The 27,078-nt window shown below is 47.7% G+C and overlaps 1 protein-coding gene across 2 annotated transcripts in view; it reads right to left on the reverse strand.

The window, feature by feature from the left end:
* The window catches only part of PARP11 (poly(ADP-ribose) polymerase family member 11), a 331,373-nt gene that overhangs the window by 226,933 nt on the left and 77,362 nt on the right, over nt 1–27,078 (reverse strand). For both annotated transcript variants that reach the window (XM_069628296.1, XM_069628297.1), the window contains one exon: nt 3,974–4,049. In XM_069628296.1, the coding sequence (XP_069484397.1) occupies nt 3,974–4,049 (76 nt within the window). The remainder of the gene's footprint in view (nt 1–3,973; nt 4,050–27,078) is intronic.

Below are 27,078 nucleotides of genomic sequence, written 5' to 3' on the forward strand. Positions count from 1 at the left end.
TTATTTGTGGGTTGAGGGAACATAGCAGGGGGAAACCTTAACTTGTGTGCTCTCTCTCCTAATTCTAAAAGTGTTCCTATTCATTGGTGCTTTGTATACATTTTTCTAAAAAGGTTAATCAAGTGTATTGCTTCCATTTTCATTGTTATTATCACCCCATTGGCGATTGCTGCCCCATATTAAAATTGTATGATTTATTTTGAATTTTTAAAATAAAATAAATATTGCATTTTACCAACCAGCCTGGTTCATGGTCCATTGTGAACCGGGGTATTTGAAAAGGGTGCGTGATACAAGTTGTGTACCATCTCAAATTGAATCTGCATCAAATAAGGAGAAAAGCAACTCAGTTGTGCGCTACATACTAGGCCGAGACCAAGGTGTGCGTCGCCTGATTGAAATCCTTAACATGATGGAAAATGTTCAATGAAACTGCGGTCTAGATTTTGAATATTCTGGCATTCTTCGCCTTGTTAAAGCTTTCAGTTAGGCACATACATGATTTTTGGAAGGATAAAACAGTTTTTTTAAAGAATGTGATAAAATACCACCAGCAAAAGAATGTATAGAACCCTGCCCATTAGGGGATTCATTCAAGTGCATATGTTGGAGGGGATCCTGTAGTTAAACACCGAGAACACCTGCTTGTGCTGCTCACTTCAGCAACTGGACATGGTATTTAGAAGGTCAACACAGCTACGAAGGCACTTCAAGCCCAAACATAATGTATAGTGAGAAGTTTTTTTCTTATGGCAATCACCCCAGCGTCAGGGCAGCAGACATGGCTGGTAACAGACGGCCAGGCCGAGGGCATGGGCCACGGCCAGGGCTGTTACCGTCCATGTCCACCCCTGACAAGAGGGTGATAACCATTCGTAGCCATTCGTACCCCAGGGTTCATCAAGGTGTGAATGGCTTATTTTATTCGGGAGATGGACTGCGCTTTTTGCACGCTGACAATCTCCCAAGAAAAAAAAAAAAGAAGATATCTGCCGCCATGGGTAAAGGGACTAAGTCAGGCTCACAGGAGGAGCACCGGGACTGGGGCACAGAGCTTTGGTCCAGCAAGTAAGTGGGGCAGGAGGATGGAGGGTAGGGAAAGGTATGTTTTGCTTTGGGGACTGGAAGTGGGTGGGTACTGAGGCAACAGGGTGACCCTTGGTTGCCTCCACTCAGTCAAGATGGTGCCACCCGGGGAAGGGCTTCTGGTGGCTAGAAAGAGTGGTCGATATACCGTGTATGTTGCCCACTCTTCCAGCCACCTAATTAGCTGAGCACCCTTCCCCAGGTGCAAATTATTTTTCATCTGAAAAATCATCAGGTAGTCCAAGCACTGGCAATTCTGTATGTCCAGGACAGGACAAAGGCCAGAGGGAATTAATGTTTGAAGATGTACAATTATAATTTTCTTCATCATTACAGCAAAGAGAATATGAATGCGGGAAAGAAGATGGATGCATCAATTGAATTTATCTGAATGATCATCTGCTTTTTCCTTCATTTGGAAAGAAAGATTATACTAAATTTCAGGCCACCATGGGCATTTATTACTTTTAAGCATTTATAGAGCGCAACATTCATCATCAATGTGGTGTCCTGGAGGTGATGAACAGTGTTGGCGAGGATGAGATCAGAAAAAAAATCTGTTTTTTTCCAGAGAGCTTAATAGTTAGGGATCAACGTAGGGAAAAGTTACTAGGAATGTTTTTGATCCTTAAGGGGTAAGGGGAATCCATAGTCTTGGTATCAATGCTGTGAAAGTATTCGGCTTCTATGGAATGTGTTAAAAGGCAGGGTGGAGAGTAGGGATTTGTATGAGGACTAATGGTTTATGGTCGAAGTGTATTATTTAAACCCAAGTGAAAGGAAGGCAGGCCAGTCTTCCAGTGGATGAGAGACTTGGGAAGGGAGAGGCATGATTTTCAGAGAAGGTGCGATAGGAATGAGACAATGCAAATGCAAGTAGCAGGACTGATTTAGTACTCTGCTGGGTGGTAGAGGACTTTCTTAGAATGAATACTGGCGTTTCACTGGTATTACCCAAATTGTTCGTTTACAATTGTTCGAATGAACAATTGACCGAATTTAAAGGGTCACAATTGACCGAATATATATATATATATATATATATATATATAGGGTTTGGGGGGTTTGGCGTTGGGTGGGGGGGTTGTGGGGGGTTTCCCCCCACATATATGGTACAATTGACCTTCACAATCGGTCAATTGTGAAAAGGTCAATTGTCATTCGAACAGTTGTAAAACGAACAATTCGTATACAACCGTTTCACTGAGGCAATATGCCCTGAGGTGGCGGGCCCACCCTGTGGTAATGGCTTTCCGCCCAAGTTAAAGGCCAGAGCAAAGCGAGGGTACCTTAACGAGGGTGGCGGGCCATTACCCACAGGATGGGCCCAGCCACAGAGGGGCATATCGCCATTAGCACCCACGTAGCATGCTACACAAGTGTTAATGGATTTCAAAAAAAATTTAAATGGAAAGTCTTTTCTTTCCGAGAACGGTTCACAGAGAGAAAATGCTCTAGCAGCATGGCTGCCATGGATTAGGAACTCAGGGCTCCGTATGGAGCCCCACGTCCGTTTCCATGAGTGGGGACAGGAGCAGCAGCAGCTGCGGGACTCGTCGCTGCAGCGAAAAGCTAAATGGGATAGGGGGGGGGTTTAAAGCTAAATCGGGTGAGGGGAAGATGGCGGCAGGGGACCCGGCCATCAGGCGGCATAGCATGCAGGCTCTCACTGGTAGTATCAGCCCGCGTTCCTAGCCACCTGATTGGCTTGCTCCCCCGCTCAGGGTGCTAATGATGTGGAAATTAAGGTCCAATTCTGCTTGCCTGCATGAGGAATGGGGTGCATTGTTGGTCAAAATCAATGTAACGGTTTGTTTATTTAACTCCTCAAACACGCACATTACACAATACTACCATACAGAAATATTTTGTGGCAAATAAAACAGTAGCAAATTGACAAGATCAATTGCCCTTCTACGGCATCTTTCCATGAGCATGTTCGTAAGGGTCAGCTGCACAGCCATAAACCACTTCATTAATGGATTTACAGACGGATGTGTAAATAAGGCTGTGGCTCTACCAAGAGTTCCGGTCAGTAGTGGATAAATTATATGCTAAACATTTTCAAGAACATTTACCACAGTTAGCCATGGCATGGCCTTAAGGCCGTTGGCACGATTTCCATACAGATTCAGTGATTGAATGCAGGTTTGAGGATAAAGGAAGTCCAAAATGACATGGGTACAGTCTGTGCTAAGATTGGAAACTTCAAAGGTCAATTAACTCCTATGAAGTGGCAGGGGGCCCTGGGGTAGCATGATAAGTAAATGCTGGCTGTCTGTACTTGAAATGTTATCACATGCCCTTTAGAAAAAATGGCAGGTGTGTGGCAGCTACGGAAAGTCAATGGTGGAGTCCAAACTGAAGGGCTATGCAGGGAAAGTGAGTATCTAAGAGGCAGCAGTACAGGGATGATATTTGGGTTGCTTCCTCCAACCCTATTGATCTTAAACCCAGAGTCTTCCTCTCATTTGTGCGGCTCATTCTCAGCCGTAGAATGTACCTGCTCTGTGACAGCATGGTGAGCAGCAGTGAGGGAAGACCATTTACCCCTCACTTCCATGAGTCACCATGATTTACATGAGGGCAAGGCATACCATGAATGTTTGCCGCCCTGTTATACGTCTCAGACAGCTACACAAGAATCCTCTGATGTTCTGCTCAAAGAGCAATCTTTATAGAACAATCGGTATATCTATATCACTCATTAATTGCTCTCCTTGTTAAAAAAGAAATAAACTTCCACTTGCAATTGTGGCCTAGAACTTGGTGGGTGAGTAATTTATGGGTGATATAGATCACAATTTTCATGGCAAGATCTTAGAAAGCACAAGTTTGCATACATTTTAACAGGGAACTGAAGAAATGACAAGTTTCTTATACTTACCTAAAGGCGCTGATAGAAAACGGTGCCCGTTTAATTGGACGTGATTTGCCCGTCATCACATTTGTCTGTTTCATCTCTATAGAGACAAATGCAAAGGTACCAAGAAAAAAGCATCAGAAGAATGCAAGGCCAGATATAAACATCTTTGAGAGGGACTTTCATTCTTAGATACTTTAATCATTAAGTTCTTAGAACTCAAGTTTTAGTACAACAGGAAAAATGTTCTAAAAGTAAAATGAGTAAGCTTCAAAAACTGTTCAATATCCAATTAATATTCAGGACTGGCAACGTTCTGCTCTATTCCCAGAAGATACTGATTAAGGTGGGAGATTCAATATAAATCCGAACAATACCATGTGAATGGTGACCCGACTATCACAAAATATTTAATCTTAGGAAAGAACTATAAAACAACAGAGAGAAATTAGCAATGACTGGCTGGTATTAACACAGGCAACATGTTCTTACATTGGGCCTCCACAGAGAGGCATAATGTTGTAGAAAGTAAGGCCACCTGGTGTAAAGTGATTACTGAATTCAGGGCCACATTTATTAAACATCTTTAAACACCACCAGAACAGCAGAAACCCCATTTGGAGAATCAAACTGGACAGCCTGAGTTCTCCAAATATAAGAGTTGGTACAGGTCATGATCCTGGAATAAATAAAAGAAAACACCTTTCTTGGGTAGTGCACCTCGATTGGTAACCTGGACATTCAAGATAACCGGCTAACAATGTTAAGGCTGGTGGTATTTTGGCTACACCATGTCAATAGCCATTTTGACTGCATTAGTATCCCAATGCATCTACATACTAGCAATTGGGGTATGTGACAAATCCTTAGATGTTGTCACTGCTATCTGAGGGGGAGCCCCTTCCCATGAGGCCAGAGAGGTGAGGCCGCTACCAGACAGGCCCCCTGAGGGTGGTATTCAGCGGGAGGATCTCATGGGGAGAGACTCCCCCTCTGGGGACAAGGACGACTATATAGTCACACCCTCACATATCCTAGCCTCTTTTCCATCTAAGAACTTCATGACTAAAACCATGCACTGTTGTAAGGCAGATGATTTTATTCTTCTAAAAACTACTTGGACGAAGAAAAAAGTGAAAAAAAATCCCAAGCAGCACCAGTACGGAGAATAGAAAGAACATTGGAAGCATAATGAGTGAAGCCCAGAGAGAACCAGAGCGGTATGGACTTCTGCAGAGGCGTGGCTTCCCGACAGTAATAAACACTAAAGAAGGATCACAAGAGAGAGCAGCAGCCAACCAGGACATGCAGCCGCAAACCAGGGAACTGTAAAAGACGTCATCTATACAGTCTGCTCCCGATATCACAGGGATACCGGAGTGCCGATACACGGTGGGGCAGACGCAGTCAAGGAGAAGGGAGGCTGAACGAGGGAGCCACACCAAGCGAGGGTGGTACCTATATCGTTCAGAAGATAGCGAAGTCTGAGACCGAGGGGAGACAAGCACCAAGGTGCGGAAAACACTGCGCTGGGAACCAAAAAGAAGCCAGATCCTGGGAGGAACCAGACAAGTGTCCTGCAAATCCAGAAGGTAACCAGGGACACGCTGGGAGTTTTAAGGGCAGAGGTAGACAGGAGGCAGAAACCCTGTATGGGTATAAGGAATTGAACTACCCCCCTTTTTTTCATCACAGTACTTGGCGAGAGTGGGAACCAAGTCTGTCCCACAAAGAGACAGAAAATCAGGGTTGAGGACCCGAAACAAAATAGTAGGAAATCAAAGGTCTAACATCCTCTTCCTCGTCGCAGTACTTGGCGAAAGAAGGAACCAAGTCCGCCAAGTTGCCAGGACAGAGAAGCACGGGTCTGGGACCCACACCCAAACAAGGAGAAAGAAGATTCATCCAAAGTCAACTTCATGGCAGTACCTGGCAGGAGAGTGAACCAGATCTGTCAAAACTAAAGCCTGAGAAAGGCCAGGGGAAGGGAGACATTTCCCCTGCTTTAGTGAATTGTGACAAGAAGCTTGAGAAATAACAAGGGAAGGGAGTCATTCTCTGGCATTGTGAAAGCATAAGGCCAAGAAAAGAGAGATCAGAGGGGAAGGGTGTAATTACCCCTGGCTGTCTGTGGAGAACAAACACAAAGTGACGAGAAGGGAGTCATTTTCCTGGTAACGGAGTCTACAAGCTACCTGGGGAAGGGAGGCATTCTCCAGGAACCGAATAGTGAAGAAGCAACTAAGGGCAATAAGGAATATTCATGTTTGAACTAGAACTTTACCCTTTGAATTGAGAACTTTACTGCTCTCCAGCATTACAGCCTGGAACTTTATTTGTGATTTGGAAAGGGATTAAGAGCGGTGGAAGGGAGTCATTCCCTCAGGTAAAGATCCCACCTAACAACTTGAACTGTAATCTGCTGTCCAGAAAAAGGGAGTTTTCTTCTAGACCATGGGTGCACAACATAAGGCCCGCGGGCCAGTTGCGGCCCGCCATGCTGCTTTGTCCGGCCCGCGAGGCACAAACACTTTCCTAATGGAGGGCGGCCCGCAAGCAGCAACGGCCGCCCTCCATTAGGAAAGTCTTTGTTGTTTTCCGGGCCGGACAAAACACTGGACGTCATTGGCTCAGCACACACGTCGCTCCTACGAGCCACGTAGTGCGTGTGTGCTGCACCAATGGAGGGCCAGCACTACGGCTGGCGTGGCCAGTAAGGCTCGATGCCGGAAGGCATTTCAGCCTTGCTGGCCACGCCAGCCGTAGTACCACTCACCTCGCCAGCGTTCCAGCTTACCTGCCTTCCAGCACGTCCGGTAAGTGGTCTGTTTGTTTGTGTTTGTGTGTCGGGTCTGTTCTGCTGTATGTTTGTGTTGTTTATGTTGAGATGGGGGTGTGGGGGGTGTTGGATGTGTATGAATGTTTGTTTTTGAGTGTTGTTGTGTATGTTGAGATGGGGGGGTGGGGTCTGTATGGGTGCATGCTTGAGAATGTGTGTGCCGAGTTGGGGGTGGGGGGTTTGGGTCTGTATGGGTGCATGCTTGAGAGTGTGTGTGCCGAGTTGGGGGTGGGGGGTTTGGGTCTGTATGGGTGCATGCTTGAGTGTGTGTGCTGAGTTGGGGGTGGGGGGTTCGGGTCTGTATGGGTCTGTATGGGTGCATGCTTGAGAATGTGTGTGCCGAGTTGGGGGGTGGGGGGTTTTGGGTCTGTATGGGTGCATGCTTGAGAGTGTGTGTGCCGAGTCGGGGGTGGGGGGTTTGGGTCTGTATGGGTGCATGCTTGAGAGTGTGTGCTGAGTTGGGGGTGAGGGGATTCGGTTCTGTATGGGTGCATGCTTGAGAGTGTGTGTGCTGAATTGGGGGTGGGGGTTTTGGGTCTATATGGGTGCATGCTTGAGAGTGTGTTTGGGGCATAGTGTTTGGTTGGGGGTGAGGGACATGGGGCATAGTGTTTGGTTTGGGTGGGAGCCATGGGGCATAGTGTTTGTTTGGGGGTGAGGGACATGGGGCATAGTGTTTGGTTGGGGGTCAGGGGCCATGGGGCAGAGTGTTTGGTTGGGGATGGGGGACATGGCCATGGGGCATAGTGTTTGGCTGGGGGTGGGAGCCATGGGGCACAGTGTTTGGTTGGGGGTAAGGGGCCCAGGGGGCACAGTGTTTGGTTGGGAGTGAGGGGGCCATGGGGCAGAGTGTTTGGTTGGGGGTGGGAGCCATGGGGCATAGTGTTTGGTTGGGGGTGGGGGACATGGGCATGGGGCATAATGTTTGGTTGGGGGTGAGGGGGCCATGGGGCATAGTGTTTGGTTGGGGGTGGGAGCCAGGGGGCATAGTGTTTGGTTGGGGGTAGGGGACATGGGCATGGGGCATAGTGTTTGGTTGGGGGTGGGGGACATGGGCATGGGGCATAGTGTTTGGTTGGGGGTGAGGGGGCCATGGGGCATAGTGTTGCACTGCAAGAGTGAACCCAATAATAAAGCTAAAACAGGCACAGTTAGGAGATGTACATCCTTTGCTTTTTTGAGGAAACCTGACTCAACGAATGCCATACTCCTCTTGGGCAACCCAAACAGCAAACTATAGCAGTCCAAAATAACGGAATGTCCAATCATAGGTCAATAAAATATATATAATTTAATTAAACAGACGATATACAATAACTAAATCGAAATAAATGATAAAAATGGAAAATGTGTAGTACGAAATGTAAGTTTGAAATGCAATAAAAATCGTTAACCCTCAAAAACATTCTTTTTCCATGTGTTTAATACAAATTGGGGGTTGAAAAAGCCTCCTGCCACGCCCCACCTACATTTACTTTTCGGCCCACTATAGCCCTCATGTAAGGTACTTTCGGCCCCGTGTTAAAATTAGTTGTGCACCCCTGTTCTAGACCAAGGCGATCCATTACCTCTTTAGTTTAGTTCAAGTGTAAGGGACAGAAGTAGGCTTTTTTTACACAGGACAGTGGACTATTGATTTACACAGGCATTCTAACCAGGCCCTTAGTATTTTAGTTGAAGTAGGGAAACCCCTGTTAGAGTCAGAAAAAGTTAGGTTTTCTTATTATTTTTCATTGCTAATAAAGGTTTATGCCAACAAGAATGCCACTTGCGTGTCCGTCTCCTCCTTATGCACCCTTACAGGTACTACATACAGCCGTTTTGCTTAGTGGCCTTTCTTTGTATAAGTAGGCATGGTTAATGGTCGTTTTGTGAATTGTGGTGGGTCGGAAGAAGGAGTTGGACATATTGAGGGCATTATGAACTTTATTCAATGAAATTACATAAAAACACCTAACTTTCCCTATTGCTAAAGGGATCACCTTGCCTATCTCAAGGAACTAAGGGGGCTTGTCTATCGTCAGGAAGTCCCAAAGTAAAAAAGGTTCTCTGTCCAAACCTAACTCTACCTGACCCTACCGCTAATTTAACCAACTTAAATTCAGCCAAGAGAAGGTCTTTCTTCTCCTGGTTTTCTCATAGTTTCTGATAGTCTCTGTGTGGAAATCTCTCTCTTACACTCTGTATAGACTTCTGGGCATGTTGCTCTCTTTAAGGTTATGCTCCTTTAAGCTTGTTTTGACATATGCCAGCCCCTGAGTGAATGTGGATGTGTCTATCAGTGGGAGGTTCTGTGCATTCCTCAGATCCATTCCTGAAATCACCTAAAGATTCTGCTGTGATTGATGGATTGCTTCTAAGGATCCTGGTGTGGTCTTCATAGCTGCAACACTGGTCCTTTGCCATTGCTTCCCTGAGCTAGTGCAATCTCTCTATTGGCTCATCCTTTACATTGTCCAGTTTTGCTTGCTGGTTGGATGGGTTGTGCTGGCTTGAATCTTCCTTGCCTGCAGTTGCTGTTCCCCAGGTAACATTTACATTGCCCAAGTGCATAGAAGTACAGTGTCTTTCCTTGCTGCTCTGGCTTGGAAATCTGTGGCTGCTAGCTGGTCCCTCTCAGCACCATCTTTCAATGTCTTGAGTCATATTTAGCCATTGTCTTCCGGATGTGACCAGATCTTTACTGGCGCCCTGGATTGGCCTTCTCTTATGGGTGGAGTAGTGACCCTCGCTGAGTCCTGAAGAGTGCTTGTTCTGCTGCTGTTGCCATGTTGCCATGTTCTATGCCTCATGGGCAGCCTTATCTGGTGCCCTCTTTGTCGAGATGGACTTCAGTCTCTCCATCCAAACTACCTTGGCGTAATCTCGACAGGAAAACGTACCGGTTCACGTCCCTATCATGTGCCATTATTTAGCAGTCAGCACAATGAGTACCTTCTCCCAGCTCCTTAGACACTGATCCCATAGTTAGTTCTGTACACCAGGATGTCGAGTACAGGAGAAGTAGGATTTTGCAGTCGCCTCTGACCACAGATCACTGGCTCTACCTGGCCTGTTGGTTCTCAAACCTGAAGCTGGAACTCTTCTTTGGGCGCCCCTCAGATATTTCAGCTGGCTGGTTGCCCCTCCTGCTGCACATCTCGTTAAGTATTAACCAAACTATTTGCCATAAACGCATAAGGCCTGGTGGGTGTGTGGCATAGAATCATGTGGGGAAACCTTTGGAACTTTGTAAACCCTTAGAAAGTGACTTTAAAAGATTATCTGGAATTTGAGATGTTTCCTTGGTCACCCTTTGCGCTTTGGAGTTTTGTGAACAATTAGTAAAATTCTGGATGCTACCATTGATTATACATTTTAGTATAATTAATCTTTGTAGTCCGCCCTTCTTTATTGCAAATACTGATTTAACTGTCACAAATTCTAGTTACAGGCTTTTGACAAACGTTGTTGTGTTAACGATGACCTCTGCAAGACCTTTGCTGTACTACTTTATTGTATTACTGTTTGTAGACCCTTGTAGGGACATTGTAACTATTCTTTTTTTTTTTCAAATGGATTTTTTTAAAACAAGGACATTGTGGATATCGATACATTCGTAACGTAGTAACAAAGCATTTGCAAACTGAGAAGAGAGAGGGAGATGGAGGGGAGGAAGGAGAGAAGGGGAGTGAGAGAGAAGGATTGAGAAAGTGAAGAAGTTGCGTTACATTTCTTTTAGATGCCAAATATCCCTGTTTTGATCGCCACCCCCCTCCCCCCACCCACCAACCATGACAGATGCGGTAAACAGTAGAATTAAATAAAAGTCTGCTAGGGGAGTACTTGTATGCATTCAGATACTGAGACATCAGGAAATCGAGTGACAACAGACGGCACGGTTGAGATTACATGCTGCTCGATACAATGGGGTTCAGACAAATTCTATTGCACACTTGGTTTTATGTAATGTACTTGGCTCAAAATTCAGACCACTCATAATCAATAGAGGTGCGGTCTCCGTGGATGGCTGCAGTAAGTTTGTCCATGTAGAAAATGTTACGGGAGACATTGATCCACTCCGCTTTCGTTGGTAGGCTTGTCCTTTTCCACACAGTTGTGAGACAAGCTCTTGCTGCTAAGAGGAGGCCGTGCGTCATTTTGGGTAATTTAATCATTGTTTCATCCGTCTCCTCTAGGCCAAATAAGATCATGAGTGGTTGCTTCTCCCTATCCTCCTCTTCGAGCTCTTTAATCCAGCTGAGGACTTCATCCCAATATGCTTGGACCGCACTACACCCCCCACCACATATGCCAGTAGTCCGCCCTCTGTCCGCATCCCCGCCAACAGAGAGGGCTTACATCTTGGAACATTCTAGCTAGTTTGAGTGGGTCATAATGCCATCTATATAGTAGTTTGATGCAGTGCATTTTATACTGACATGAGATGGAGGTTGTCTATGTCCTCCTGCATATCTTAAGCCATGTCTTAGGGGAGAGTCGTCTGCCGAGATCAGTTTCCCACTTGTGTTTTAGTGTAGTTGAGGGGGTTGTGTTTACTTCAACTAGTGCTGTGTACATTGCGCTTATGAGGCCCTTGGAATCTGAACGGGTGTCCAGCATAGTCTCAAACGGAGTAAGATCTCTCTGTAGAGCTTCCCTCCAGACCTCCCGAGTCATGACTCCCTTAAGCTTGAAGTATTGGAACACTGAAAGTGGACCCAGCCCTAGAGCTTCCTCCAACTCCTGAATGGTAATAAACGTGTTGTTCCTCCATAACTGTCCCGCCCTCTCAAGTCCTGCATCGTACCAAGAGTCAAAGCTTCCTGGATTTGGGATATCGTCCCTAATCCCCGGTGACCATAGGTGTGCTAGGGGGGAGGGCCAAGTTGTAATTCCTTTCATTCCTTTGTTTGGCTTCCATATGTCCCATATGGTCCCGAGAATGGGGTGGTTTTTAACCCTGTTCATTAATTGGGCCTCTGGTACCCATAACCATTCCCCTACAATGAATGGTCGTATGTGATAGTTGTTTAGTCTTATCCATTGGGGTTCTTTTTGCTGCCTGACGTGCGGGATTAGTACTCTTAGTTGGGCTGCTCTATAATAAAGTTCTATATCTGGGAGGCCTACCCCACCGTTATATTTATTGAGATGGAGCAGAGCAACAGGTACTCTCGGTTTTTGGCCTTGCCATAGAAAGGTGTGCAGGGCCTTTTTTATAGTTGTAAAGAATTCCTTGGGCATTTGGAACATGTATAGCAGCTTTGGCAAGATGACCATTTTAATTGTGTTCAAGCGCCCCATCCATGAGATGGTGAGCCTTGTCCACCTCTCGATATCTTTTTGAATTGTGTGGAGTATCAGAGGGAAGTTGGCTTCAAATAAGTCTTGCAGGTCTCGGGTGACATTGATACCCAGGTAGCGCAGCGTGGTGAGGCTAACCGTCATCCCCAAAGATGAAAAGCGCTCCACCTCCGCGTCCCTAGTTTTGTCAAGTGGGAGGAGGACCGATTTGCCTGTGTTAATCTTTAGACCTGCCAGTTGGCCATATTCCTCGATTATTTCCATAGCTGCCGGTATCGAGCTTAGGGGGTCGGTTGTGTGCAGGAGGATGTCATCTGCATATAGGCCTAGTTTATATTCTTGGTCTCCTACTACAATTCCCTTCACCCTCTTGTCAAGCCTTAGCCTCTGTGCCAACGGTTCAAGGGATAACACAAATAATATGGCTGACAGAGGGCAGCCTTGGCTGGTTCCCCTCTCCAATGAAAACCACCTCGAGTAACCACCATTTACTGCCAGCGAAGTTTTGGGGGATGTGTAAATTGCTTTGATGGCGCGGCGGAGTTTGGGCCCAAGACCTATCCAAACCAGTACCCTTTCCAAAAACTCCCAATCGACTCTGTCAAACGCCTTTTCGGCGTCGAGTGATAGGAGAGTTGGGTCGTCGTGCCTGCCCTGTGCCTCATATATTAAGTGTAAGGTCTTCCTCATCGTGTCCGTGCCCTATCTACCCATCACAAAGCCGACTTGGTCTGAGTGTATTAACCTCGGTAGGTGCGTTTCCAACCTGGCCACAACTACCCTGGCGTATATTTTAGCGTCTATATTAAGGAGTGATATTGGGCGGTATGACCCACAATGTTTTGGGTTTCCGCCCTCTTTTGGAATGACCATTAGAAGGGCCTGGGTGAATGTTGGGGGTTCTCGGCCTGTCTCAAAGATGTCATTAAATAGGGTCGTCAGGAAGGGGGTGAGGAAGGCGGTGAACGCTTTATAGAAGCCAGGGGTGAATCCATCATCTCCCGGTGCCTTCCCTAACTTAAGACGTTTGATAGCATCGGAGACATCGTCCTCGGTGACTGGTGCGTCGAGGACCTCAGTCTCTGAGTGTGGTAGCGCAGGGAGGCCAATACCCCTGAGATAGTTATCTACGCTCCCTGGCAGAGGGGGAGGGTCACTGGTGTATAGGTCTTCATAGAAGAAGGCGAATGCCTCCTGTATTCCTTCTGGGGAAGATTCTATTGTGTCTATTAAGGTGCCATCTGTTCTTTCTATCGTGTCCACCCATCTTTCTGCCCTTTGCGCCCTAAGCCGTGCCGCAAGGAGGGCGTCAGCTTTGTCTCCCTTTTCGTAATACTTTTGCTTCAAATATTGTAAGGTCTGTGTAACCTTGCCTATCTCAAGGGCTTTCAGCTCGTCTCCGAGTTCCTTGGCTTCAGCAAGGTGTATGGGTCGGCTTCGTGGGGATGTCTGAGCTAGGTTTTCCGCTGTGGCCAATTTCTTTCTGAGGTTATACTCTATCAGAGTGCGTTCTCTTTTTTTCCTGGCCCCTTTTCTAATCAGGACCCCTCGCCACGTGGCTTTTGCTGCTTCCCACACATTCGTTTTCGCGACCTGACCAGTATCATTAGTTATGAAGAATTGTTTAATTTCATTTTCCAGTTCCTCCCTAAAGGCTACGTCAGACCATAATGATTCATTGCATCTCCACTTACAGTTGTGTGGGGGGAGACCGTCCCAATCCAGGTCCACCACGACCATATTGTGATCCGACCATGCAATGGGGTGTATGTCAGCGTCCTGAAGTATCTTCATTAGGGCTTCGGAGAGAAATACGTAATCTATTCTAGTGAGCGTGTCGTGGGGGAGAGCGGAAGGTGAATCCTTTGTCCGCTGGGTGTAGGTGGCGCCAGCTATCCGAAAGGCCGTACAAGGCAAGGGTTGTGTAGATGTCTGCGTACTCATTTGCCTTGGAGGGGTGGGAGGTGTCGGATGAGGTTAGCCTGTCCATGGTACTATTCATCCATGTATTAAAGTCCCCCCCAACCCCCCCCTCCTTTGAATGTCAATGTGTTCCATGGGCTATGGGGTCTTTTACTCCATAGGGTCTCATATGTTTTGCTATATGTGTTACACCGCACCCTCCGTGCCGTAACACTGGGGCGTCCTAACGGACCTCCATCATAGACTCCATACCCGGGGACTGACTACTGTCTCCCCGGGCATGTAAAGTCACCATTGGCTTTACTAGACCTAAATTTACTAACAGAACTAGTACAAACCATCCTATTGTGGACGTACTAGTAGGGGTAATTTGATTACTCCTAGGTCTGTTATTCGAGAGGGCACTGTCCCGTCCCCCCTTGTCGAGTTTTGGCTGGTGGCAGTGGAAACTACTTGTTATGTTCGACCCCGAATATAACTCTATGGGATTCTTCCCATTGTTAGAGATTAACGAGAAACAGTATCAATCTCCAACATACCTCCGGTCTACTTATCTTAAATAGGTCTATCGGATGGTATTTTCTGCCATAACTCGGCTTTTTAAAATGGCGTCTGTGTTCGTCTCTGTGACTCCTAAACCAAAGGTTGAGCCCTTTGTTCCACTTTTGGCAGGCTTCTGTACAGAGACCCTCCAAAGTGGTGCCATTCTGTCTGGGTTACCACAGGGGTGTGGGAGGGGGTTTAGGGACCCTGGACCCAGTTGCCTTGCCAACTCTGGTCGCACTCTGGTGTGATTGGCCCAAGTGGTGAGCCTCCCCGCTCACCACTTATCGTGTGTTGATTGACAGCTAAGCTGAATTAATGGGGGTTTTCCGCATAAAAGCAGGGCTTTTGGGACTGGATCTTCAGAAGTCGCCACAGGACCTAAGAATCCGACGAGGGTAAAGCTGAGCCGACCTGCAACGACAACACCTCCGGTGGAGCCCTGCTGAACCGACTCACCACTTCCAGACAACAGAGGAGAGTCTCTTCCCCTGACTGGTGGGAACAACCAGTCCCCTTTTGCTTTTTCTTCGCCTCAGGACGCAGTGGTCGAATTGCCCGTGCAGAGCTCCTCGGCAACCGTATAGCCACTACCCCTGTACCGCGACCAAAAGGTGGTGCCTTGTGACGGAGCACTCCGCGGCTGGTCTCTTCCCTGGTGGTGCAACGATCTTCAACTTTCCTTCGACGACGAGATCATCTCTTCTCTTGGCAAAGACCGGACATGCACCCACCACCAGAAACAAATGCCCCCGCCGGAGCTGTCTCTCCACAATCAAGGTACTGTGTCCGCCTGGCTTCCCTTGTTGTCGGATAGAGTGAGGTGTCTTAATCCTCGCCTCTCCATAGGGTCGCCCCCAAGCTTTCTCTAGCATGTTGTTCTGAACTGGTCCAATCTGCCGATAACAATTTGATGCACAGACTCGAACGCATTTCCACTAAGATACTTTTTGGGACATATCGCCTTGCCTCTCTCCGAGTAGGCCTGGCCTCTGAACTTTATGATCTACCGTGGTTCTTGTCTTCGTGCCTTGCATTTGTCCGTTAAGTATTGGAACCGTGTTGATTTCGTAACCTGCTTATTTTTCTCTCCCGTCCTAACGAATACTAGAGTGCCATCTAGATTGAAGCATACACCTCTGTCTGCAAATAAGTGATGCTGGTAAACCTAGACTTGTCGAACTACTGTTAGGGGGATTGATCTTTTTCTTCGTAGAGTAATTGTAATTGAAGTGTTTGCCGTAATAGTGCCAGAGTGTTTTCTATAGATGTGTCGTTATAAATAAATACCTTTATATCTTTACACTGAAGCTTTTTTGCGTGTTTGCTTGTCTTACTGTGAAGAATTGCCCTATGTTGTATACTCCACATACTGCCTAACTCTTCTTGAGGGAAGTCTGACTGCTCAGCCACAGCTACCAAGTGAATCTGTGTGGTACAGACTGCTACCAAGTGGGTTTACTGCCAAACACCTGTAGTCCTAAATCTTTTGCAGTGGTCCCAGAGGGAACTGCACAGGTTTCCGCCTAACAGGGCTCTACCCTCAGTGTCGGACCAGGAATTGAGGATCTTCATGCAGAGGTTCTTCCGGATCAGGATCCAACCCCAGCTTTTTTCAGGACACCCAAACTCCAGAAGGTATGTCCCACTAGAACGCTGGGGATCGCTCTCTCTTCCCCCCTCTGATATTTCGTTTCCTGCAGGAACATATCTATGTTGGTTCTCTTAAATTCTCTCGCCACTAAAGAGCGTTTTGTGGGGGAATTCAGGCCTTTCACATTGAGTGTGCATGTACGTAATTTAGGGCTTCTAAGTGTCGTCGCCATTGTTATTGTCTTGTATAAGGTAGCCCATTGTCTGCATCTGTCTCCCTCTCTCAATATCTGATTCGAGCCGTGTGTCGGAATTTGTGCGCGAGCACCAAGGACTGAGCGGTTTTGATAGGACCGAATCATATTCCGGATGCTCAGCAGACTGAAGTTTCATGGCTATTTCCATCTCCCCCTCCCTCGCATATCGTTCCGTCCCTTTGGGTTGTGTTTTCCCACCCTCCCCGCCCCCCAAACCACACGGCGTCTGACTCAGCTGGGTTATATTCACCCTGACGTCCTCGGACCACCAGCGGGAACCGTACATCGAACGGTCCCAATAATATAGTGTTACAACATAACGATGAGCCCCCAACTTCCCCCTTGCAATTCAAACGTTTGTAAACAAACTGAATCATTATGCCAATGTACATCACATTCCCACTTCTTATGCCTCCCTCGCCTCCAGGTGGCTCGTGAACCCTTGTTCCCCCTGCCCGACCCAAGTGCCAACCAGAGCGCATAGGCTCCCATCTCATGAGTGGAACCTTGTCCTCAGCCAATTTCTGGGTGGAATGTCCGCCTTGATATGGGCAGGGTAAGGGGGGTTGTAAGTCTCACCTTCGTTCGTGGTCATTCGGTGCATGTCGATGCGTAGTTATCTCAATGAGCTAAGTGACCGAGTTAGGGTGCACCCGTGGAAAGGTAGTCCAACGCTCTGGGCGACATCATTGCTCAGCGTTCGGGGAATTGTTCATCCGCCTATATTTCCTAGCACCGAGCATCTTCTTTCTTAGTGTGCCATTCCCTAACCTCAGATCTTTTCCCACTCTGCGATGGTCCTTCTTCATGGGTTCCTAGTAGGTCGGCAATACAATTCTGCACGTCCTTTTCGGTGATTAGTTTTATGGCGCTGCCCTCCCATTCGAAGGCGAGTGAGAAGGGGTATCCCCAGCGATATCTCACCTCCTTCTCCTTCAGCATTTTGGTGAGAGGGAGGCACTTTCTTCTCATTGCCAAGGTGAGTGAGGAGAGGTCCTGGTAGATGGTGACGTTTGCGGTGCCCAACCTCACTTGTGGGGTGTGTCTGGTCTTTTCCAAGACCCTGGCTTTGTCTGGGTAATTATGGAATCTGGCGAGGACTGATCTAGGACCTCCTGGTTTTCCACCGGCTCTGTGGATGCGGTCAATTTTGGGCTCATCAACCGAGTCATCATTGAACAACGCCTTCATTAAGGTGTGCAGAGTTCTCTTCAAGTCCATCTCAGTCTCGCCTTCATTTTCTGGAATGCCAAAGATGCGCATGTTATTCCGCCGTTCCCTATTTTCCAGATCGTCAATCTTTAGGCGGAATTCTTCCTCTCTGGCTTCAAGTTCTGTAATGCGTACATCCATTTGGGTCTCTAAAGTGGTCAGGGATGTCTGATTATGTTCTACCTCCTCTAGTCTGTCCTCCATCTTATCCATCCTCTGGGTGATTTTGTCTATTTTACCACCGATATCTGCTCTCATACTCCTCATCTCAGCGAGGATATCAGCAACATCTGCTTTAGTCGAAGCTGCTTCAGGTTTTTGTAATGCCATCGTAGGGGAGCGAAGTGAGCAGTGGTTTTCCGACTGTGGTGAGAAGTGGTATGGGCCCAATCTCTCCTTGGCATTCATGTGACAGTTTGTGAGATGGTGGTTTTAGTGGTGGGGCAGAGGTTCTGCTGTACTTTTGAGTCCGTGAGGGACGCACTCCGTGCCACGCCGGGGTTCCCTGGATTGTTCGGCGGATGGGGATGTGAATAGAGGGGCAGATCTGAGAAGGGCGCACGCCCTGCAATGCAGGGGACCAGCTCTCAGCAAGATGAGCTCAGGATTTCCCAGAGGTGTTCAAAGAGGTGCGGATTCAGACTGCTTTTCGCTCCAAGTTCTGTGGGTTGCTGACCCCTTTCAATGTCCAACTGTTGGGTCAGGGATGCTTGATTTGCCCCTTCGGTCGGCAGGTTTCGTGGCGTTGTGTTGGGTTGCCCTGCAGGGGCGTTGTCCCTGTTCACAGAATCCGCTGGCCTGGAAACCCACCCCTTTCGCGGTTTACTATGCTGTCCTGAGTGGGGGGGAGGTGGCGGGGGCCCACCTCGATTGTCGCCGCCGGATCTGGAGCCAGGTACCCAGGCGAAATTGGTTCAGGAGATTGCCTGCGGTCGCTCACTGGGCTAAGTGGGGGGCTACTCCGTGCAGGGCCCGTGCGTGCTCTCCCTCCAGAGAGGTCCGGGCATGTGCCTCCCTTTTCGCAAGTAGGGCCCGGCGTGCCGACCTAAGGATAATGTGGGGCTTTGGAATGGAGCCCCGCGCGGAGGGGTCGTCGCAGGGAGCCGATCTCAACAGGTGCGCGGGGGGGTGGGGGGGATCCCCACAGCAGAGGGCCTCTTTGGTGGTGGTCGGTGAGGCGTGACCTCCCCCTGGGCCACGCCCCGCGCCAGCTGTACCTCTCTTGTGTGGAGTGCGGGCGTCTTCAGATGCTTGTGGGGTCCGGGTCGCTTCCCGTGAGGTGTGGGTCCCGTGCAGGGCGGCTAGCGGGAGGATGGGACCGCCGCACCGGAGCTTCGAGTATATTGGGACAGGCCGGGCTGGTGCCGAGGGGAGGTCTTCGTATTAGAGGCGGGGCGCGGGAACCACAGCCTTGGTCAGTCAGCCTACGCAGATGCCGCTCTGGGTTTCACAAGTCGATATCTCAGCGAAAACTCCTCCGTTTTTCAATGTGCTTTTCACGGGGCGTGCAGCACGCCTTGGGGCATCCGGATCAGTCGGTCATGTACCAAGGGGGGTGGGGGGGTCAATAGTGGGAGCTCATACCACTTTTAATGGACCTCGGTGCGGAGCTCACGCGGAGGAGCTTGCCATCCGTGTGCCCCCTGGTGGCCAGCCGTAACTATTCTTTTTGACCCATTTTCCTGCTTCCTTTGTAAAACCATTTAAGTTTAGAAAATGCATTCACAGGGGTTGATCTCTAGTTCTGATGTGTGAAGCGGTGGGACTCTGTGTATAATAGTCCCCCCTCCTCATCGGCGGAGCAGGAGCTCCCCTTGACCCTGCAGGAGCAGTGGTCCCCGTTGCTGGAGCCACCCTTGAATTGCCCTGGAATTCGGACAAGCTTCACTTCACTGTGCGAGCTTCGTTTCTCTCGCTGCTAATTGCACCCACGGATCGACAAGGCTGCAAGAATACCTCTGCACCCTGCATGCTGAATTCGCAAGGCCAACAGCTGCCTGATTCCCATAGTCTCCATTAGCCACCACGAGGATATTGCACCTCCAAGATGGCCACCCGCCATACCTCAGCGACCCGCACTGCCTAACTGAGCACAGCTGACTGTCCTCAGCCCCGATTGGCCATTGAGGCCATTTCAACAGCCTATCGCCAGCCGGCAGGCGAAGCCGGGCCACTCACGACAAGGCCCAGGATAACAAGGTCGACGCCTGTCTTCACCTGTCCTCAGCCTTCCTCGCCGCTTGCCCAGCATGCCTGCCCTATCTCCAATCCACTAAAACTGTGGCTTTCCGCCTGGCTCACAGAGCCCGTGCAAAAAGAAACTGCAAATGCCTCACTGGCTCATGCTAGGACTAAGCAACCGTAAGTCTCCCATTGCCATCATCGTAAAATTGCGTTTCACTGCACGCTGTATTAATGCAGCTTGATCTACCCCGCTGTACTCACACTGTACGCTCGTCTATGCTCTCAAATCTAGGTGCACTTGCACACAACTGCCCCGCACGTCTGCTAATAACTGCCGAAACAAATACCATGCATTTTGTCTAGTTACTGCATTATCTTGCCATTGTTGCCTATCTGCTTGCTGACTGCATACCTAGCCTCACGCACACGTTGCACTGCTCACTGTGTGCCTACAAGCGCCGAAACCATCATCCCACCTAGTATTACACCACCACAATACTGTATGCACGCCATTTGCACGCCTTGTAACCTGTGCGCAGCCCGTGCTCGCACCTGCCCTCTACTATCTAACCTAGCGCCTGAACTACCTGAAGCGCTCCACAGCGCTACTGCCTTCGCCCACGATTGACCATGCTTGCTATACGCCCCATTGTACCATCATGCACCCTATGCCTCATAGGTCGTGTACCATATAACCATAACAGACTGCTCGCCCGTACCTGTTACTAGCCTATCGGCATCTGCGCATCTGTACTGTCTAGATTTGTTAGGCCTTATCTGAATTAGAGACTGTTTGCCTACACCTTGCTGCATCTGCACTACCTAATCTCGCATTGCCTTAATTGAATCTGTGACTATTTGCCTAGCCCTGTCGCTAGTACATCCGCACTGCCTAATCTCGCATTGCATTAATTTAATATTTGCCTTTCCATTTAAGTTTTGCATTTAGCCCATATTTGCCTTGCCATTTAAGTTTTGCATTTAGCCCATTTTTGCCTTGCCATTTAAGTCTTGCATTTAGCCCATATTTGCCTTGCCATTTAAGTTTTGCATTAAGCCCATTTTTGCCTTGCCATTTAAGTCTTGCACTTAGCCCATATTTGCCTGCATTAGCCAAATTAGTGACTACTTTAACTTGTCCTGCCCAGCTCATGATCATGAATAAAACACGCACCATAGTCAACATAGCTTCCGTCCACTCCAACAGGCCTCCACGTTCTGATTCCATCCCCCCTACTCCGTTCCTACCAGCCTTACTCACACACGAGCGCCACAGCCCCCAATCCCCTCCCACTAACACTATCCCCAACCCCAAATCCCCTGCCAGAGCCACACATCACACTGTACCAGTGCACATAAGAAACACTAGACTAGGAGCCCGCACCTACACAGCTCACACCAATACTCACAAACTCACACCACAGCCACTCCCCACACCCTCCACAATCACTCCCCCTCCCATAGCTCAACACCCTTCAACCAAACTCCACACCAACACCACCAAACAGCACACCAGCGCAGCTAAACCAAGCACAAATGAACCCTCCCAAATCCAACTTGCTCTCATTAACGTTAGATCTCTTCAAGCACACGCCACAGAAATACACAACCTAATCTCTGACCTCGAGCTAGACGCCCTAGCCATTACAGAAACCTGGCTGCATGAAGCTTCTGGACCAGCCATATGCCAGTCCCTCCCCCCTGGGTACATCATGCTCCGTCAAGACAGACCAATACACAAAGGCGGAGGCGTGGCCCTAATAGTCAAAGAAACTCTGAAGGTTAGACAAATTAAACCCATCACAGCCGAGAACTTTGATGCCCTAACAGTAAAAATCTCCCTCTCTCCCAACGACACCATGACAATGCACCTTATCTACCGACCGCCAGGCCCACTCCTGAACTTCCAAGCCGACATCCTACACCTCCTAGGTAACAATCTCAAACCTAATACTAAAACCATACTCCTAGGAGACATGAACCTCGGATTCAATGACACAAAAGACAAACAGAGTAAAACCTTTGCTAAAGCCCTTCTAGACCTACAATTCATTCAGAGAGTTGACTCTGCCACTCACACCAAAGGCCGCATACTAGACTGGCTAGTCGACCACAACTGCAGAGTAGACATCAGCTCAAACACGCCACAACCATGGACCGACCACCACCTCATCCACTTCTACATCCCAACTAAAGCAGCCACTACTCAAAACCTTCCCATGCCAGCTGCCTTAGCCAGATTAAAAAAAACTTATCACTAAAGAGAGAATGTGTCCACTCCTAGAAACCTCAGCACTAGCATCACCCACCTCTAATAACCCTGAAGAACTAGTTGAACTTTACTACTCCACCATTAAAGAGACCATCGACGCAATTGCCCCGTTAGAAACAAAAAAAGAGAAAAAACTCTTCCACGCCAACTCATGGTTCAACCAAGACCTACGTGACCTAAAACACTCAAAAGACAAGCACTCAAAAAATGGCAATCCAGCCCTTCCGCCCCACTACGCGACTCATACTTAGCTACCGTTAAATAGTACAAAAACGCCATAGCCAAAGCTAAAGCGGACACATACAACACTAGAATCGACAAGGCCCCATCACACTCAAAAGAACTATTCGCTATCTTTAACGAACTAGTCATACCCCCCACATCCAAACACCAAACAGTCAAGGATGAGAAATGGTGTAATGACATCCAGAAAACTATGCTTGACAAAATAGACCTACTCCAAAAGAAAATCCAAGCCAACCTAGACAGTCTACCCAAGTCTCCTCTCAAAACACGGGCTGCCCCCAACTCGATACACCCTACCCAACACAACAGCAATCCTCCACCACCATTTTCCTTTAGAAAGGTAACTGCCCCTGAGGTCCTACTCATTATGAAACAAATAAAACCATCACTTTGCAAGGGGGACATCTGTCCAGCAAACATAATCAAAGACTGCGCTGAGCCCCCTAGCACAGTTTATTGCAACCTTTATCAATGCCTCATTTGCCACTGGCTCAGTACCCTCCTCCCTCAAGGAAGCCTGGGTTCGCCCACTACTAAAAAAGCCCACTCTAGACCCAGACTCACCCAACAACCACAGACCCATTACAACAGTGCCATTCTTGCTGAAAATATTGGATAAGGCTGCTTATCTACAGATACAAGCCTATCTTGAATCTCATAACATCCTAGGCAAGAGACAGTCCGGCTTTCGCCCACGCCACGGCACAGAGTCAGCACTACTCGACCTAAAGAACCAACTCCTAAAAAACATGGACAAAGGCAAATGTGCCATCCTGCTACTCCTTGACTTGTCGGCTGCGTTCGACCTAGTCGACCATAAAACCTTAAGGACTCATCTCACCAATACAACTCACTTCTCGGATGAAGCCACAAAATGGATCTCATCCTTCTTGGAGGGCAGAGCCATGAGGGTCTACTCAGACCAAGCGGCAGCCACTCCCTCCCCCATCAACTGTGGAGTACCTCAAGGATCATGCACCTCCCCCACACTATACAACCTATTCACACTCCCGCTATTCAATGACCTAGAAGAATTCGGCATAACTTTCACCAATTATGCCGACGATACTCAAATCCTTCTCCCACTGACCGGCGACTACGAACTAGACCTAAAAACCCTTCAAAACACTTATGCCATCATCCAGGCCTGGATGGCAGCCAATGGCCTTTGTCTCAACGGAGACAAGACAGAGATCCTATTGGTGGGCCCCAAGGAGATCCTCAGCAAACTAGACAGCAAATACAGCACATTTTTAATTGAAAACTCAGTAATCTCAGTCTCCCCTGCGGTAGAAACTCTGGGAGTATACCTAGATTCTACCCTGTCCATGGACAGACATGTCAGTTACATCTCCTGCTCAGCAGCCCTAACAACCAAAATAATCAACGCAGTAAAACCTTACCTGTCCACCACTAACCGCCTCAACATCGCCAGGGCCACCATAGGCGCTAAACTGGACTACTGCAACGTCCTCCTACTAGGCACCTCGGCCAAAAACATTAATAGACTGCAAGTCGCACAGAACAACGCCCTGAGAGCGCCCCTCAATATTCCAAGAAGGGAACATATCTCCCTAGCAAGACAAAATGCCCATTGGATCCCAGTCAAAGAGCGCATTCAGTTCAAGACTCTCACCATTACACACAGATGCATATCTCAATCTGCCCCCAGCTACCTTACTGAACGGATACAACCAGTTCTGTCACTTAGACCCAAAAGGGACTTATACGCTAACCAACTCTCAATCCCCAACTTCACTAGAGTCAGAGCGGGCGGCTCGAGCTTTGAAGTCCTAGCGCCAAGAGCCTGGAACACCCTACCGCCAAGAGCGGAAACATCCCTCATAGCTTTTAGAAAAGCTCTGAAAACCACCCTCTTTAAGTGAACCCCACTTATAACACCACTGCATACATCAATGTCTGTAAATTACAACTGTACCACGCTCACAGTTCCCTTGTAACCTCGGAACTGTTGCCATGCCTGTAACCATGTCGTCATCTGTGTTCACACGATATCTCTTCATGCCAAGTAAACTCTCTTGTTACAGCGCCACGATGCCCAAGGGCAGCTGGGCGCTTTAAAAATGCAAAATGAATAAATAAAAAAAATTCATTGTAAATTTTTCATTATATATTTATGTGTTTATTGATTTTTCTCTCAAGTATTTGACGGCTTTTGTTAACCTTAATGCAATACTATATTTTCTTGTGTATGTGTCGTATGTGTCTGGGTTGAATTGTACTTTGATACGCCCATCCGGCTCCAGAGAGTGAAGACTTACGGCCCTGCTTCTCTTTCAATTTCAATTCAGAGATTTTGGACTATATTGAAGGACACACTGTTTTGATACCACACAAGGTTCGTCTTCTGAAACACTTCACCAGACACTTCCCCTGCTTGATCATCTTCAAAACATCGAGTTTTCAGTTTACTGCTCTTTCAAACCAATCCCTCAAAGCAGCGGCATCCTACGAGGGCAAATGCAGCGTGTAATATAGCACAGGGGTCTGCAACCATGTTATGAACTACAACTTCCATCAGCCTTATTGGGCATAGTGAATGTTGAGGAATTATGGGCGTTATAGTCCAAAACATCTGTAGAGCCATAGGTTGCAGACCCCTGGCATAGTAAATTAAATTGCCTTCAATGGACCGTTCTTGCTTTCGACCCCTAGAACCTAGAGTGACTCAGCATGGCAACATGGCCAAAGAGCTAGTGATAGCTACCTCATGAAGACTCTCCAAATAACCCTGTTCTTTCGGCAGCCAAGCTCTTGTAAACAGACGTGGCAGATCAGTGCAGAGACTATCACTGTTAGGAGGCTTGGCTGCTAGGCAAAAACTGCTTACCTCCATGTGCCAACAGATTTAAAGATACTCTAGAGTCCTAGATGGATCACCCAATGCCAGTCCTAACTTCTCCTTTGTTATCCTTGATGCAACCTTTGAGACCCTGGGTCAGAGAGTGCAGCTTCAGAGACAGACTATACAAACCAAATATGGTTCGAGCGCCATGTTTGCTTCATGGTATTTCCAACCCCTCACTCTGCCTTCAAGTATTGAATATGAGGCTGCTGAGGGGGTAAATGTGGAAACACAAGTTATGAACATCAGTCCCTGGCTTCTATTCTATTCCCTTGCTGGCAATCTTCAATTTGTGCCTCGGATAAAATGGGGCGGAGGGAATGTTTGTCTGATCTCAATTACAATTCATACCTTTGTTTCAAAAAGCACAAATGATTCATAAAACAGGACGTGAAAGGGTGCTCTGGACACCGGATACCGTTGCATTAACGTGACTCCACCCTCTTGCGTATGATGATGGTTCTGGATCAAACGGGAGACAGGAGGGGAAAATGGTAATCTGCCCAGTGTCACCATCCAACTGTGACATTAGTTCTACTGGTGGTTTAACCCAGTGGCAGGGGTGTGGGGGGGCATTTCTTTTACTTCACTCACCTTAGTTAATAGACCACGAACTGATGGGTATCCAGTGACATTACCAAATAGTTAACATTGAAAAACATTTTTAACAAATCATTTTTACTGAAAAAAAATATTGAATTTTTAAACAATATATATATATATGGTGGTGGGGCAAAGGGGTTAAAATGGGTGGGTTTATAAACAAAGGGAAACAGGGGACTGGGGTGGGGGCTCCCAAATGTTTTTTTTTCATTAAAAATATATTAGTTATTTATTAATTTGTTAATAGCACATGGAACTGAACTGACAATTTTCTTTCTGCACTCTCCTACAACATTAATGGGCTGGCCAGTAAAAACTTGGACCTTGCTCGGCACGCCTCGATTGATATGCTTGCAGGAGACGTGGTTGATTGGCCTAGTACGCAAGTCAAACTATCAGTTGATTTTCAAACCAGCAGAAACGTCCTCAAGAGGGCGTCCAAGGGTCGGCTGTCGATATGGATTCACACCAGTGTTGAAGCCTCTTGCAAATGTTTGGAAATGGAATCGCCTGACTTTGTGTTGTTTGCCATTTTAAGGGCGGTCCGACTGTATTTTTATTAAATCTGTATTTAAGGCAAAATCGATGCGCTATTGCCCGACTGGAATCGGCTCTGAATATAAGGGCAAAAATTGCTGGTTCCCAAAACAAGATATTACTAGTTATGGGCAACTTCAACTGTCAACCAGAGGAGGCTAACCAATGTACATTGGACCTAGCAATAGAAGATGAATTGTGGGGTATCCCGGGGCACTCAGTTCTTTCTAGATTCCCCTGCTATCCTGTAGTGGGTAGGCTGCGATCAATCGTATATGCACATGGTGTGAGAGCCACTAACAGGAGATTTTTGGAGGACTCCCGGGCTCTTGTGACTTTTCACACCCAGAGCAAGAGAAGCCAGATTGACTACTTATTAGTATCAATGGTACATTGGGATATGCTGGTTGCATTTAATGTCTTGGAAAGAGCGGGTGTGATCATGACCCATTGATAGTCTCTCTTTCATTGGCGACTCTGGGAAGAAATCAGTATGGTACACCTCTCCACCCTGATAGGGTTGACAATTAACATGTCGAAGATGGCCGCCTGTGCGCATAACCAAATTTATGGCACACATCTATGAGGTTCTGCTTGCAGTGTTGGCCGCCTACTGCGGCTCAAATTCCACTTACTCACACATGGATTTTTATACTGCAGTAGTGACGAGTTTAGCTCCGTTCACTACTAAGATGAGGTGCAGCTCAATCCGATCGAATGGAAAGACCAATCGTTGGTGAGGTGTTAAGACGGATTTCTGAACTCTGT

Source organism: Ambystoma mexicanum, chromosome 12 (assembly GCF_040938575.1).
Source record: "Ambystoma mexicanum isolate Mex_15411 chromosome 12, UKY_AmexF1_1, whole genome shotgun sequence".
Classification (NCBI taxonomy): Eukaryota; Metazoa; Chordata; class Amphibia; order Caudata; family Ambystomatidae; genus Ambystoma; species Ambystoma mexicanum.